This window comes from Etheostoma cragini, chromosome 5, assembly GCF_013103735.1.
Source record: "Etheostoma cragini isolate CJK2018 chromosome 5, CSU_Ecrag_1.0, whole genome shotgun sequence".
NCBI lineage: Eukaryota > Metazoa > Chordata > Actinopteri > Perciformes > Percidae > Etheostoma > Etheostoma cragini.
In genome coordinates, this window is record NC_048411.1 from 21,810,154 (window position 1) to 21,822,826 (window position 12,673).

Genomic DNA, 12,673 nt, shown 5'->3' on the forward strand with positions numbered 1-12,673 from the left:
ATATGCTTTGCCTATAGGACCCCCTCGAAAACGAGATGTCACATCTCAAGGGATTATTCCTAATAAAGAATTTCTACTAAGGACAGCGGGTTAGCATGTCACTCAATACACATTTAATTACCAATTAGTAGTTTATAGTTAGATCAACTGTTGGGCTTTCAATCTTATTCATATGAAATTAAATGTAGTTAAATTGAGGTGTTACATTTAATTCATTCATTCTAGGGAGCTGCATATCATGGATACTCAGTCCCTCCAGGATTTCGTGATTGCCAATCACCCTAACCCTAACTCTCATCCAACGACCAAAGAACAACATACCTTGAGGTCTCTGTGTGTGATCGGAGGTTTTTGTTTGTGCATGTGCTGCACGCCACGGCAAGTCTGGTAGAAGATTTTCAGCACAGTGTCACAGGACAGGAGAGCCCTCTGCTCTACTCGCTTTATAAAGTCCACCAGCTGACCTGAGGGAGAAGAGATAAATAAAAAATAGACAGATGAATGAAAGTCAAAGTGAAGAACAACACCTGTCCCTACACAGATGTCTTTTTTGTCTGTTGATTCTAAGTTGTACGATTCATTTGGGAAAACACGAGACACTGCAGATAAATGTCTTGTCCAAAAGTTGATCAAATAATTAAAAAAATACTTCACACACATCAAATTAAATGACTGAATAGTGTTAATACTTATTTCTCAAGGGTAAGTAAGGTTGCTCACAAAGCTGAAAAAACAACAACTATAGAATGAAAACAAAGCCTGTTTTAAACGAACAGTCAGACTGAACAGAAAGGAAGTAGAGCAGGAAGCAGAAAGGCTGCAGACGGGAAACCATTTCATCACGAGTGAGTTCAGTGACAGTTACTAGGGAATGGTTCTGACTACTCAGACTTACTGCAATTTGACTTGTCGAATGCGTGTAGTTACCTTTACACAACTCAGTGAGGATCAGGAACTCGGCCTGCCCGGTGTCCGACTCCTCTTTACTGATGGAGGCAGCAGAGCAGAACTGAACCATGTTGGGATGACCGGACAGCTTTTTCTATAGAGCAAGCTGGTCAAGGAACATACATTATAAACTAGAGCCAGACCGATTACGGATACTGATACAAATATTTGGTTATTAAAAAAAACGATATTCCTATATGTATATATTTATTTTAATACAGAAACGCGTAACAAAACATAAACAGATTTCCCTAATATTAGTTATTAGTAGTTATTTATGGGTTCTCACTAAAATATGATAATTTGCTTTCCAAACAGAGGAACAACCAAACAAGGAACATCAAAATATATTAAAGTTCTGATAAATAAAATGTATAAAAATACAACCTTAAGATGAGAAACTTAGAGTCCTTTGAACAAAATCACAATTAAAAAAAAGGGTTGCCAACAGGGAAGCTGTAGAGTGCCCTTTGGTGGACAAACTATGCAACGCCAACACTCATAACATGGTTGACCGTTATTTTATTTTTTTTAATATTCATTTATCAGAATCACTTATTTGTCATTACAAATGATTCTGATGAATGATAACAAAAATTAGTATTTTTTTAAACGGCCATTATAAATGCTGATCCCCGATAGGTCGAGAAATGCCTAATATCTGCCAATAATATCCGCCTGCTGATATATTGGTCGAGCTCTGGTATAAACACTACTGGGGTGTCAATCATCCTCTGGTAACAGAGTTGGTAGGATTTACCTGTGGCTTGTCAAATCTACCAACTACTTTGGATAAAAATCAAACTGAATAATTAAACAGTGAGTTTAATTAGTCATTGTGGCCATTGATCTCCAACGATTTAAAATCAACCTACTCTGCCTTCCACTTTGATGCATAGCCAAGTCTCAAAGGAGCAATTGTATTCACAAACTGTAATGTTGCTTTTGGGTCAAACAGTCAAAGCAGTTGGTTGGGGGATAGGAAGGATTCACCAGTGACTTTAGATTTTATTTTTCTGCCCTGTCAGCATTTAAGGTATTATACATTATGCAAATAATCAAGTTCCAAAAACACAATGTTTCAATGGTGCCAGGAACACAGGGCTTCATTTACCAACAGCCTGCGCCGCCACAATTTGCTACACAGCATGAAACAACATTTGCGCAACAGTAGAAGAGATGTCCCAGCATTTTTTAGCTAATGGCCAGAAGGTTTGGTAGCTTCCTCCGCTGACTGAGTTATCTCCTCAATAAAAACTGTAACTCCATTAAGTAAACATCTCCTTAGACATTGAAATAAGGTGGATGCTTCAGTGATTTGACATTTGACATAGATGCACAAAAGTATTTTTAAATGATCTTATTCCTCCTGGCAACAACTGAATAACAGATCTGTCAATCAAATAGATTTTCAGATTTTGAAATCTTCTGTCCTGCCCATTACTTTTTTTCAAATAAGAAACACAGCGGAGTGCTTTAGGAAAGATTCACAAATTCAAAGTCTATGTAAATAAAACGAACATGGCCTCATGACTTTGCTCAAATATACACGTCAACTTTCTTTGGCCAAGGGGTGTTTTATCTATAGGCATTTTGAGCTATCCGCATGTGTGTCTACCCTGTATATGTGCAGCGTTATTGCGAGAAGAAAGCTACAGTTGAGTATAGGAAAACAACTGGTTGGGTTTAGGAAAAGAAAACGGGGTTGGCTTTAGTAAAAGAAGAAAGTGACGGTTGAGTTTAGGAAACATGACACATGGGACACAATCCTCGGTCTCCTGGGTGAAAGTCCTGTCTTTTACACATCCACTCCCCCGACCAAAGCGGATTTTCGCCCTTTCAAAGTACTCGCCACGGGGTGAATTCACACACAATCACAAGGTAACGTAAGTCAATGGAGGCCAAAAGGCATTGATAAACACGCTAAAAAGCGATAAAATGCCAATAATGGCATTCAAATTGGCGTGTCGTACATTTGCCATTTTATTAGATCAGTCTGGTAAAATACTGTAAATATATATTAGTTTCCGTATTGTACCTTCTGAAATGTATGTTGTTGCCAGTAAACTACAAGTGATCTAGTAATGATTGTAAACTGTGCTGGGGACGCATTCCACAATCTTGTGAAGCCATGGGTAACAGTTTAACTTACCTTTGTCTCATGTTTCCCCCTGCTATGTGCTAATCATAAAAAAAGTTCCTTTCAATAATTCCCTGGAAACAATTAAGGATACCATGAAGCAGACTTCCTGTATGATTTCCTTGTTCTTTTCTTCCTCATGCGACAGCAGCCTCTGTAACAAAAGCAAACACACACGCACAAACTTATTTTTTTAATCTGTGGTGCATTCAAAAGAGATGTGTTTTTAGCATTCGTCGGAAGACGATCGGAGGATTAATTCGTTGCTGCCTTTTTTACAAAACATAACTAAGAGCACTAAACAAACGCTTTATCTTTTACTCCCATGTGCATCCATCATTTTTTGCTGAACTTATAAAAAAAAACAAAGCATCGTAACCTACACAGTTCAGCAGTATTACGAAAAAGTGCAGACTGAATCTATTTTTTCTCTAAGTCTTCCTACTAAATACTACTTCCTTAGTTGAGGAATGCAAGAGTACACATACAACATGGACAGAATTATAAGTAAGAATTATAAGTATGCAGCAGATGTTCCACACATTATCAATACTCTAGTAATAATTCTTTGAGCCTTTTTGTGCTCTAAGAAACAACATCCTCAAGGATTTTTTCCTGAGTAATGTGGTCAATAACATAGCACAAAAGGTAGATGCCCACATTCAGATTTTTCTTTAACAGTTACGTCATAAGTGATTAGCAGAGCATAATGTCTAAATATATATACTTAGTGTTTTAATGTAAAGGGTCAGGTCCACTTGGATGTTACAAGTCTATTGATATGTAGGGACGTAGTGCATACGGCATTCTGTATGTACTGATTGGTATTTACCAAGAATACGTAGTATTCAATACATATTACACCTATGTACCATAGAATGCAGAATCAAAGTGGACAGAGCAATGTTTCTGATTCAGTGTATTGCTTATAGACATCACCATGTCTGCTGACAAATGAGTAGATGAATGAAAGTACAATATAGGGTACTACAGCCCAAAAATTGAGCTCAACATGGACCATGCAGCAACAGTTAGAATTTTCTCAGTGGGTACACCTTTATCTTACCTTGAGGGCATAGTCTTTACCACTGCTCATGTCTTGGGCTTCGTACACAAAGGCAAAGCCACCTATAAGAATACAGAGAGAAACCAGGATGTCATATGCATTGTTTAGTGGCAATTACATCTACATGAATAGTGCATGCACTGTTAAGCTCTTAAAGTGATACATAATCATCAGTCGCAAATGTTCAATATATTGCAGAAATTGTGTGATGCAGAGCAGGATGTGTTGTAACACTTTAATCTAGCTACTGTCTGATTAGTTTTTGGATTGTTCGACTTCAATAAGTTAAAGTGATGATCAGCTGTGTGGTTCTAACAAACAACCGAGTGCTGCAACTAAAACAGTCACACTTGGTATTTTACATGATTTATCAAAATTAGGTTAACAGTATGGCTCATATAGATATAAACAAGTTTAACGGTAGGATCAGCTGTCAATTTTGCAGGTTTTCCTACTTACAAAGCATGTAGAGGTCTGTAATTTTTATCATAGGTACACTTGTTATTTTTGTAGGTACACAATTGAGAGAGACGGAATCTAGAATAAGAATCAAGAAAATCACATTGTAGGATTTTTAATAATTAATTTGCATTTTATTGCATGAAATAAGTATTTGATCACCTACCAACCACTATAATTTTTGGCTCACACAGACTTGTTCGTTCTACTTTAAGAAGCCCTCCTGTTCTGCACTCACTACTTGTATTAACTGCACCTGTTTGAACTCATTACCAGTATAAAAGACAGCTGTCCACACACTCAAACAGACTCCAACATGTCCACAGTGGCCAAGAACAGAGACCTGTGTAAGGACATCAGGGATAAAATTGTAGACCTGCACAAGGCTGGGATGGGCTACAGGACAATAGGCAAGTAGCTTGGTGAAAAGTCAACAACTGTTGGCGCAAGTATTAGAAAATGGAAGAAGTTCAAGATGATGGTCAATCTCCCTTGGTCTGGGGCTCCATGCCTCAGAAGGTGAGGAATCAGCCCAGAACTACACGGCAGGACCTGGTCAATGACCTGAAGAGAGCTGGGACCACAGTCTCAAAGAAAACCATTAGTGACACACAATGCCGTCATGGATAAAAATCCTGCAGCACACGCAAAGTCCCCCTGCTCAAGCCACCGCATGTCCAGGCCCGTCTGACGTTTTCAGAACGTTTTCTGGATGATCCAAAGGAGGAGCTTTTTGGTCTACTCGCCATGTTTGGAGGAAGGAGGAGGATGGGTACAACCCCAAGAACACCATCCCAACCGTGAAGCAAGGCGGTGAAAACGTCATTCTTTGGGGATGCTTTTCTGCAAAGGGAACAGGACGACTGCACCTTATTAAGCGGAGGATGGATGGGGCCATGTATTGCCAGATCTTGGCCAACAATCTCTTCCTCAAAATCAAATACGTGTTCTCCCGACTGTACATATGTATGTATTTAATCTGAAGTATAATTGGAGTAAAAAGAGTACACAGTTAAAACAGAATGTTAATGATAATGTCCCTTATATTGCACTTATTGTCCCACATCTTGGCGAACATGTCAAGAAGGCTCATCAGCACCTTTTCTTCCTGAGGACACAGAGGAAGAATCAGCATTCCTCAACTATCCTGGTGAACTTCTATCGCTGTGCAATAGAAAGCATCATGACCAACTGTGCAACAATGTGGTATGGGAGCTGTTCTGTTTCAGAGTGCAAGGCACTGCAGCGGGTGCTGAAAACCGCCCAGGGCATCACTGCGACTCCACTACTCGCCATCGACCACATCCAGAGGAAACGTTGTCTTCATCGAGCTCGCAACATCCTTAAGGACTCCTCTCTCCTACCCTGCGGCAGGCATTTCAGGTGCCTCCGGACCAGGACCAGCAGACTAAAGAACAGTTTTTTCTGTCTCTTTCTTGAACTCTAACCCTCATTGATCCCACTCCCCTCATATACTGATATACTCTCCTCTCCCTCCTCACACCTGCCCCCATCTTGTTATCTGCAATACTATGATGTTCACCTGCACTGCTAACTGTTACTATAGTAACAACTGTTTATATCTGCATCTTGCACTACTTACCTTGACTGGTATTTCAATTTTCACTGCTGATTGTTTTACAGCACCAATTGTTTACATATACATCTGCATCTAATCTAATCTATTGCACATTGTATCCCGTTATGTCACCTGAGTCCGTTTTAAGTAGTAGCGTTGTAAAAACCAAAAAAGATCCAACGGATGTGGAGATAACGGCACATCCCATTCCACAGGATACAGAATTCATTTAGTTTTTCCTAATGACCGCAGACAGCACTAAAACCTCCAGCAACGCCCTGCTTCTTACACTCATAAACAAACCAGGGAGCTGCCTAATATAACCACACTCTTATCTGTTGGTTACTGAGCAGCCACATTACAGACATTTGAGCATTCGTGGCTTGCTAAAGAACAACACGAGCAACCTGCCTGTCACAAGCTTACTTTTCTAGCTTTTGTTTGGGCCACTGCTTAGCCCCTGCTAGATATTAATAAAAATAATAATTCATTGAAGGTGTGGCTTAAACCTTAACTGGTGACAATTTATGGGTCACGATGCAGAAATAATCAGAAACATATTAGCAAAGTAGGTTTGCTTGCTATGGTGTTCTTTGAGCCTTCAAATAATAACAATGGACAGACTGTTCCTCAATTGAATGTACCATATGTTTTTATACAACAGCACCACATTGTTCTAATTAAAATGTTATTGATGTAGAAAAAGATATCGATGCCACTGAGAGCCAGGTTATTTAAAAAGTGCCATTTGTCATAATATAGTCTGTATGCATATGCAAAGTTAAAATTATGACAATTAATATATATACTATTCACAGGAGTACAGCAAGAGGTGACTGCATTGTCCAGTTGAGGAAAACTGCATTCGGGTCAAACAGCTTTTTACGTCAGGGCTGCTGATGAATGGAACCTCATTCCAATTCCTATTAGGAATTTTAAAATGTTTGCTTCTTTTATAGTTAATTTAAAGAAGTGGCTAACAGGTAATCAGGAATGTCAAAATTACATGTAGACACTAAATCTTGCTGCTATCTTGTCTTTCCTGTCTTGCCTGTTTGTGTCACTTGTGCTATGTCTATATGTTCGTCAGGTTCATTTTTTGTTTTGAAAGGTTAAACTTCTTGTTTTTTCTTGTCTTAGCTATGTGGTATTTCTTTTTTTTTTACATCTATAGTCAATTTTACTTGTAATGGGTTAAACCTACAATTATAATTCTTTTATCTTTTTCGGTGGGACATTGTACGACCTGTCCAAGGACAGCAGATTATATATAGACTTTCTGGCACATTTTATATGTATTATTATTGTGCATTCTCCCTGTTAAATAAACCTAGACAGGACAAGATATTTTGGTTTCCGAACATTTTTTTCAAGTGTGTATCTGTGTACAGTCGTGGTCAAAAGTTTTCAAAATGACACAAGGATTGCTTTTCACAAAGTTATCTCATTTCGTGTTTGTAGATATTTTTGTCAGATGTTACTACTGTATGCTGAACTATAATCACAAGCATTTCATAAGTGCCAAATGCGTATACTGACAATTACATTCATTTTATGCAAAGAGTCAATATTTGCAGTGTTGACCCTTCTTTTTCAAGACCTCTGCAATTCGCCCTGGCATGCTGTCAAATAACCTCCGGGCCACATCCTGACTGATGAGGACTGCCATCAGCCATTCTTGCATAATCCATTCTCAAAGTTTGTTGGAATTTGTGGGTTTTTTTTTGTCCACCCTCCTCTTGAGGATTGACCACAAGTTCTCAATGAGATTAACATGGACCATGCAGTCTGGGGAGTTTCCTGGCCATGGACCCAAAATGCTGATGTTTTGTTAGCCAAGCCACTTAGTTATCACTTTGGCCTTATGGCAAGGTACTCCATCATGCAGGAAAGGGCATTGTTTGTCTACAAACTGTTTTTGGATGGTTGGGAGAAGTTGGTCTCAAAGGATGTCCTGGTACCATTCTTTATTCATGGCTGTGTTTTAAGGCAAAATTGTGAGTGAGCCCACTCACTTAACTGTGAAGCAACTGCACACGTGAATGGTCTCAGGATGCTTTACTGTTGGCATGACACAAGACTGATGGTAGCGCTGAGATTGTCATCTCCGGACAAGCTTTTTTCTAGATGCCACAAACAATCGGAAAAGAGATTCATCTGAGAAAATGACTTTGCCCCACTCCTCAGCAGTCCAATCCCTGTACCTTTTCCAAAATAATTATCTGTCCCTTATGTTTTTCCTGGAGAGGAGTGGCTTCTTTGCTAACCTTCTTGACACCAGGCCATCCTCCAAAAGTCTTTGCCTCACTGTGCGTGCAGATGCACTCACACCTGCCTGCTGCCATTCCTGAGAAAACTCTGCACTGGTGGTGCACCAATCCCGCAGCTGAATCAACTTTGAGTGACGGTCCTGGCGCTTGCTGGACTTTCTTGGACGCCCTGAAGCCTTCTTCACAACAACTGAACCTCTCTCCTTAAAGCTCTTGATGATCCAATAAATGGTTGATTTAGGTGCAATCTTACTAGCAGCAATATCTTTGGCTGTGAAGCCCATTTTGTGCAAAGCAATGAATGCAGCACATGTTTCTTTGCAGCTAACCATGGTTAACAGAGGAAGAATGATTGTCTTTTAAAGCTTCCAGTATGTTATTCTAACTCAAGCAGCATGACAGAGTGATCTAAAGCCTGGTCCTCATCAACACTCTTGCCTGTGTTAACGAGATAATCACTGACATGATGTCAGCTGGTTCTTTAGTGGCAGGGCTAAAATCCAGTGGAAATGTTTTTTTTAAGATTAGGTTCATTTTTATTGAAAGGAGGGACTTTGCAATTATTTGCAATTCATCTGATTACTGTATATAACATTCTCGAGTTTATGCAAATTGCCATCATAAAAATTGAGGCAGCAGACTTTGTAAAAATGTATAATTGTGTCATTCTCAAAACTTCTAACCAAGACTGTATGTCTATACATTTAGCAAGCCACAGTCCAAACAAGGCCAGGGAAATGTTACCATAGTAATAAGTCAATCAACTACAAGCCTTGCTTTGCTCTGTCAAAACTTGAAAGAGCAGCGTCAAGATTCTAATCTTTATGTACATAGCGAAGAGTGCTCAGGTGATGAATTAATGAATGATTTTATTTTGTTAGTCCTGATTTTTTTAACCTTGTCTGGGATTCAAACCAGCAACCTTATGGTTGTTGACCCTAATGTCTTTAGCATGAAAGGCAAACACTGCTTTTATTGTGTGTTTGTGCCCATGTCCTACACTTGACGCACACTTTACCTTACTACACTTAACACAAAATGCAACAGGCTATCAAACCAGAACATCATTTATTGTCCATTACAGCAACATTTACATGCCATGCCAGTGACTTTGCTGTGAGAACGCACAGCCGTCCCTGTGGGGATCGCATGTCTTTCTCCATCTTGTGCTGGCAAAGGGAAGGGCTGAAAACTAAAAGGCTCCATTTTCTTTGCTCCAATTAAAAATCTATTCCAAGAAAAATGGGGGTCAAAACCCGACACCAGGGCGCCCGGGTAGCTCAGTTGGTAGATTCAGCTCCGATATATGGAGGTTTAATCCTTGACGCAGCGGGCCTGGGTTTGACTCCGACCTGCAGCACTTTTCAGCATGTTATTCCCCCTCTCTCTCCCCTTTCATTTCTACAGTTGTCCTGTCAAAAAAAAGCCTAAAAATGCTCAAAAAATTAGCTTAAAAAATAATAACCCTACTCCATTATACCCAAACGTATTGAATCTTTCTAGAGCATGATCTTCGTGGTTGTGTTAAATGATTACAGGAATACATGAGAAATGAAACAAAGCGTATCCACTCTTGCTCTGAATAAAGAGACGTCTCTCATCTGCGGTTTCACCTTCTTAGAGGAGGGCCAAAACAAAGGAAAGGCCAGTCAGGTTCCCCTGGTCCAAAAAACGGTCTTAATAACCTGAAGAATACAGAGAATGTGGTTGTGAAACGTAACTCAATACTACCATGAAAGCCATCACTGTGTGATGACTTCTTTTCCTAGTTTTACACAACAGCATCATGTGGCTACCCAAATAGATTATTTGCAGTGCAACAAACCTTGAATGAGTGTTGCCTATCTGTCCAAATGGCTCATACAGCATACAGACAAACTAGCCATGGCCCTGTATTCTCTCACCAAATATGTTGTTATGGAAAACACAACAACAGGCATTTTTCAAAAGAGCAAGACGGGAGTTTGAAAAGGGCAAAGGCTTAGTGTAAAATTAAAAGTGGTTTTACTATCGGCTTTAAATTTGAATAGTGTGTTCTATAACTATAGCTGCACTGACACTGTGATTAAACTGTTGATCAGAGTGGAATTAGTGTTGAAACGATTAGTTGATAGTATGTATATATACCGAAAGAAGATCATTTCAACACGTAGCTCTGTGGTTTGTAAGTTTGGAGTGCTGTCAGTAGCAAGAAACATCGGTGCTGCCTACACCAAGTTTCCCTACTGCTAGAGTTAGCACCCAACAGCTTTAAACAGGGCAAGTTTTAAACTAGTTTTTTAGCCTCGAAATATGCTTTAAATGTCATTACAAGTGCCTAGCCATGTGCGGTAATTTCTTCCAAATGAACACAGCAAATTTGACTGCAGTAGATGTGACAGAAAGATGTGTTTCGACTAGCGGAAAACAAGAAATAAACAGATGTATGTGCACTGGCTAAAACATTTATGCCTTTCTGTCCCATCTACTGCAGTCACAGGTTATACAGTTAAGTCTGTTGGGTGCTTATTCTAGCAGGAGGATAACTCCGTGTAGGCAGCACCGACTGTTTTTTACAAACAAAAGAGCTACGTGTTCTTGAAATCGACCGGAATTCTCCTTTAACAAAATATCTTCACACTTAGATTTTAGATAAATAATAATCAGTAATGTGGACATAATGTCTAAGTGGGGAAAAGGGAAAAAACAGAACAGTCTGTTAAGTTGAGAAAAGTACATCACTTTACTGTAATTCAGCCTTTACAACCAGTAAAAGAAAACACTTAAGTCACATCCCGATATTACGATACCCAAAATCTAAGACAATATCTGGTTTCATATCATATATCGATATGATATTGATTGTTATTGCCCAATCTAAGTTAAGCAATCATTTATTTTACAGAAATGTAAACCATTAACTGGTGCTTCTCAATTGTGAACACTTCTCAGTTTAAGATTTTTACACTATTTCTGGCATTTTAAAGACCTCAAAAATCATCTTGTTAATTGATTTTTTCGCAGCCTTACCAGTGACATTCTGAGAGTTTTGAAATATGGACATGGAAGTGGGTACTCTGAATTACAAAAGGAAAGACAAAAACAGTGCACATACGGCGATGAAACAATCTGTCAGCAAGTTCTTGAAGGTGGACAAAGATGGCTCACACTTTCTCATAGACACAACAGAGAGACTTGCCCACTTGTCTAATGTCAATACATATTGCTAAAAAACCAACAGTCAGTTGAGAGTTTGTCTGTTGAACCACTGAAGCTGCACCACGGGCCGTGACTTCAACTCTGACCTACTGGTCTAATCATGCTGAAACTCTGTTACACCAAGCAATGAATTACTTGTTTTGGGGCCTAACTGATCTCACTGCATGTTAAACAATAGATTAATAAGCAATTTCTTGTTAAATGTATTTCAAATACAATCTGTGGTTAAATCTGATTTAACCAGTATTTTTAAACAGAATCAGACCAAAATAAAAATTCTAGACTACATGTTTACTGTCTGCTCTACAAGACATTATTGCAAGTGACTAAAAAGATTCATTGTAGTACGATTGTCTTGCCACTCAAGGGCAAGAATCCCTGTTCTCTGCCACAGAGAAGAAACCTGATCTCTGAGTTTGCATGGGTCATGTAACCAGAGATCTGCTGCATACAAACAAATACCTACATTATTTTAATCAATTGTTGCTGAAATAGTGGTACCTCCAGTTTAGGATTAGAGGACCAAGCTGTATGGTATGCTTCTGGTTAATTAGAGTTTCATATTTAAGATAATATACATATAGCCTAACTGGCAAACTAGTCCCATTTAAAAAAAAAAAAAAAAAGTTTCAACTGGACATTACATTTGCTGATGCTGACCTTCCTGGAACAAAATTAGAAATTTGAACATCCGGTTTCATCGTTTCATCTTTTGTTCTGTTGATTTGTTTCTTTTGGAGACCTAGCCATAAACACATGAATAGATCTAAGAGGGAGGGATCATGGAAGAAGTATTCACACTAAACCAGTCTCTACCTTAATTTCACAAAAAAAGGAATCCAGAATAGCTCTGCAGATGCTCAGATGCATCTGATTTTGTAAATTAAAATTAAACGTGTCTTTAACATACCAAGCTAAGTATTAATTTGGTGGCAAGAATTTCATCCCTGATATTTTCCCTCAGCTACGGCCTTCATTTCTGCTCCCTCTGTTATGATCTTTCTTTTAAGTCA

The 12,673-nt window shown here is 38.9% G+C and overlaps 1 protein-coding gene across 2 annotated transcripts in view; it reads right to left on the minus strand.

The window, feature by feature from the left end:
- Positions 1–12,673, minus strand: part of gak (cyclin G associated kinase) — a 29,188-nt gene that overhangs the window by 15,724 nt on the left and 791 nt on the right. For both annotated transcript variants that reach the window (XM_034870978.1, XM_034870977.1), the window contains exons 2-5: positions 4,155–4,216; positions 3,183–3,242; positions 928–1,042; positions 322–464 (exon numbers count right to left, since the gene is read on the minus strand). In XM_034870978.1, the coding sequence (XP_034726869.1) occupies positions 322–464; positions 928–1,042; positions 3,183–3,242; positions 4,155–4,216 (380 nt within the window). The remainder of the gene's footprint in view (positions 1–321; positions 465–927; positions 1,043–3,182; positions 3,243–4,154; positions 4,217–12,673) is intronic.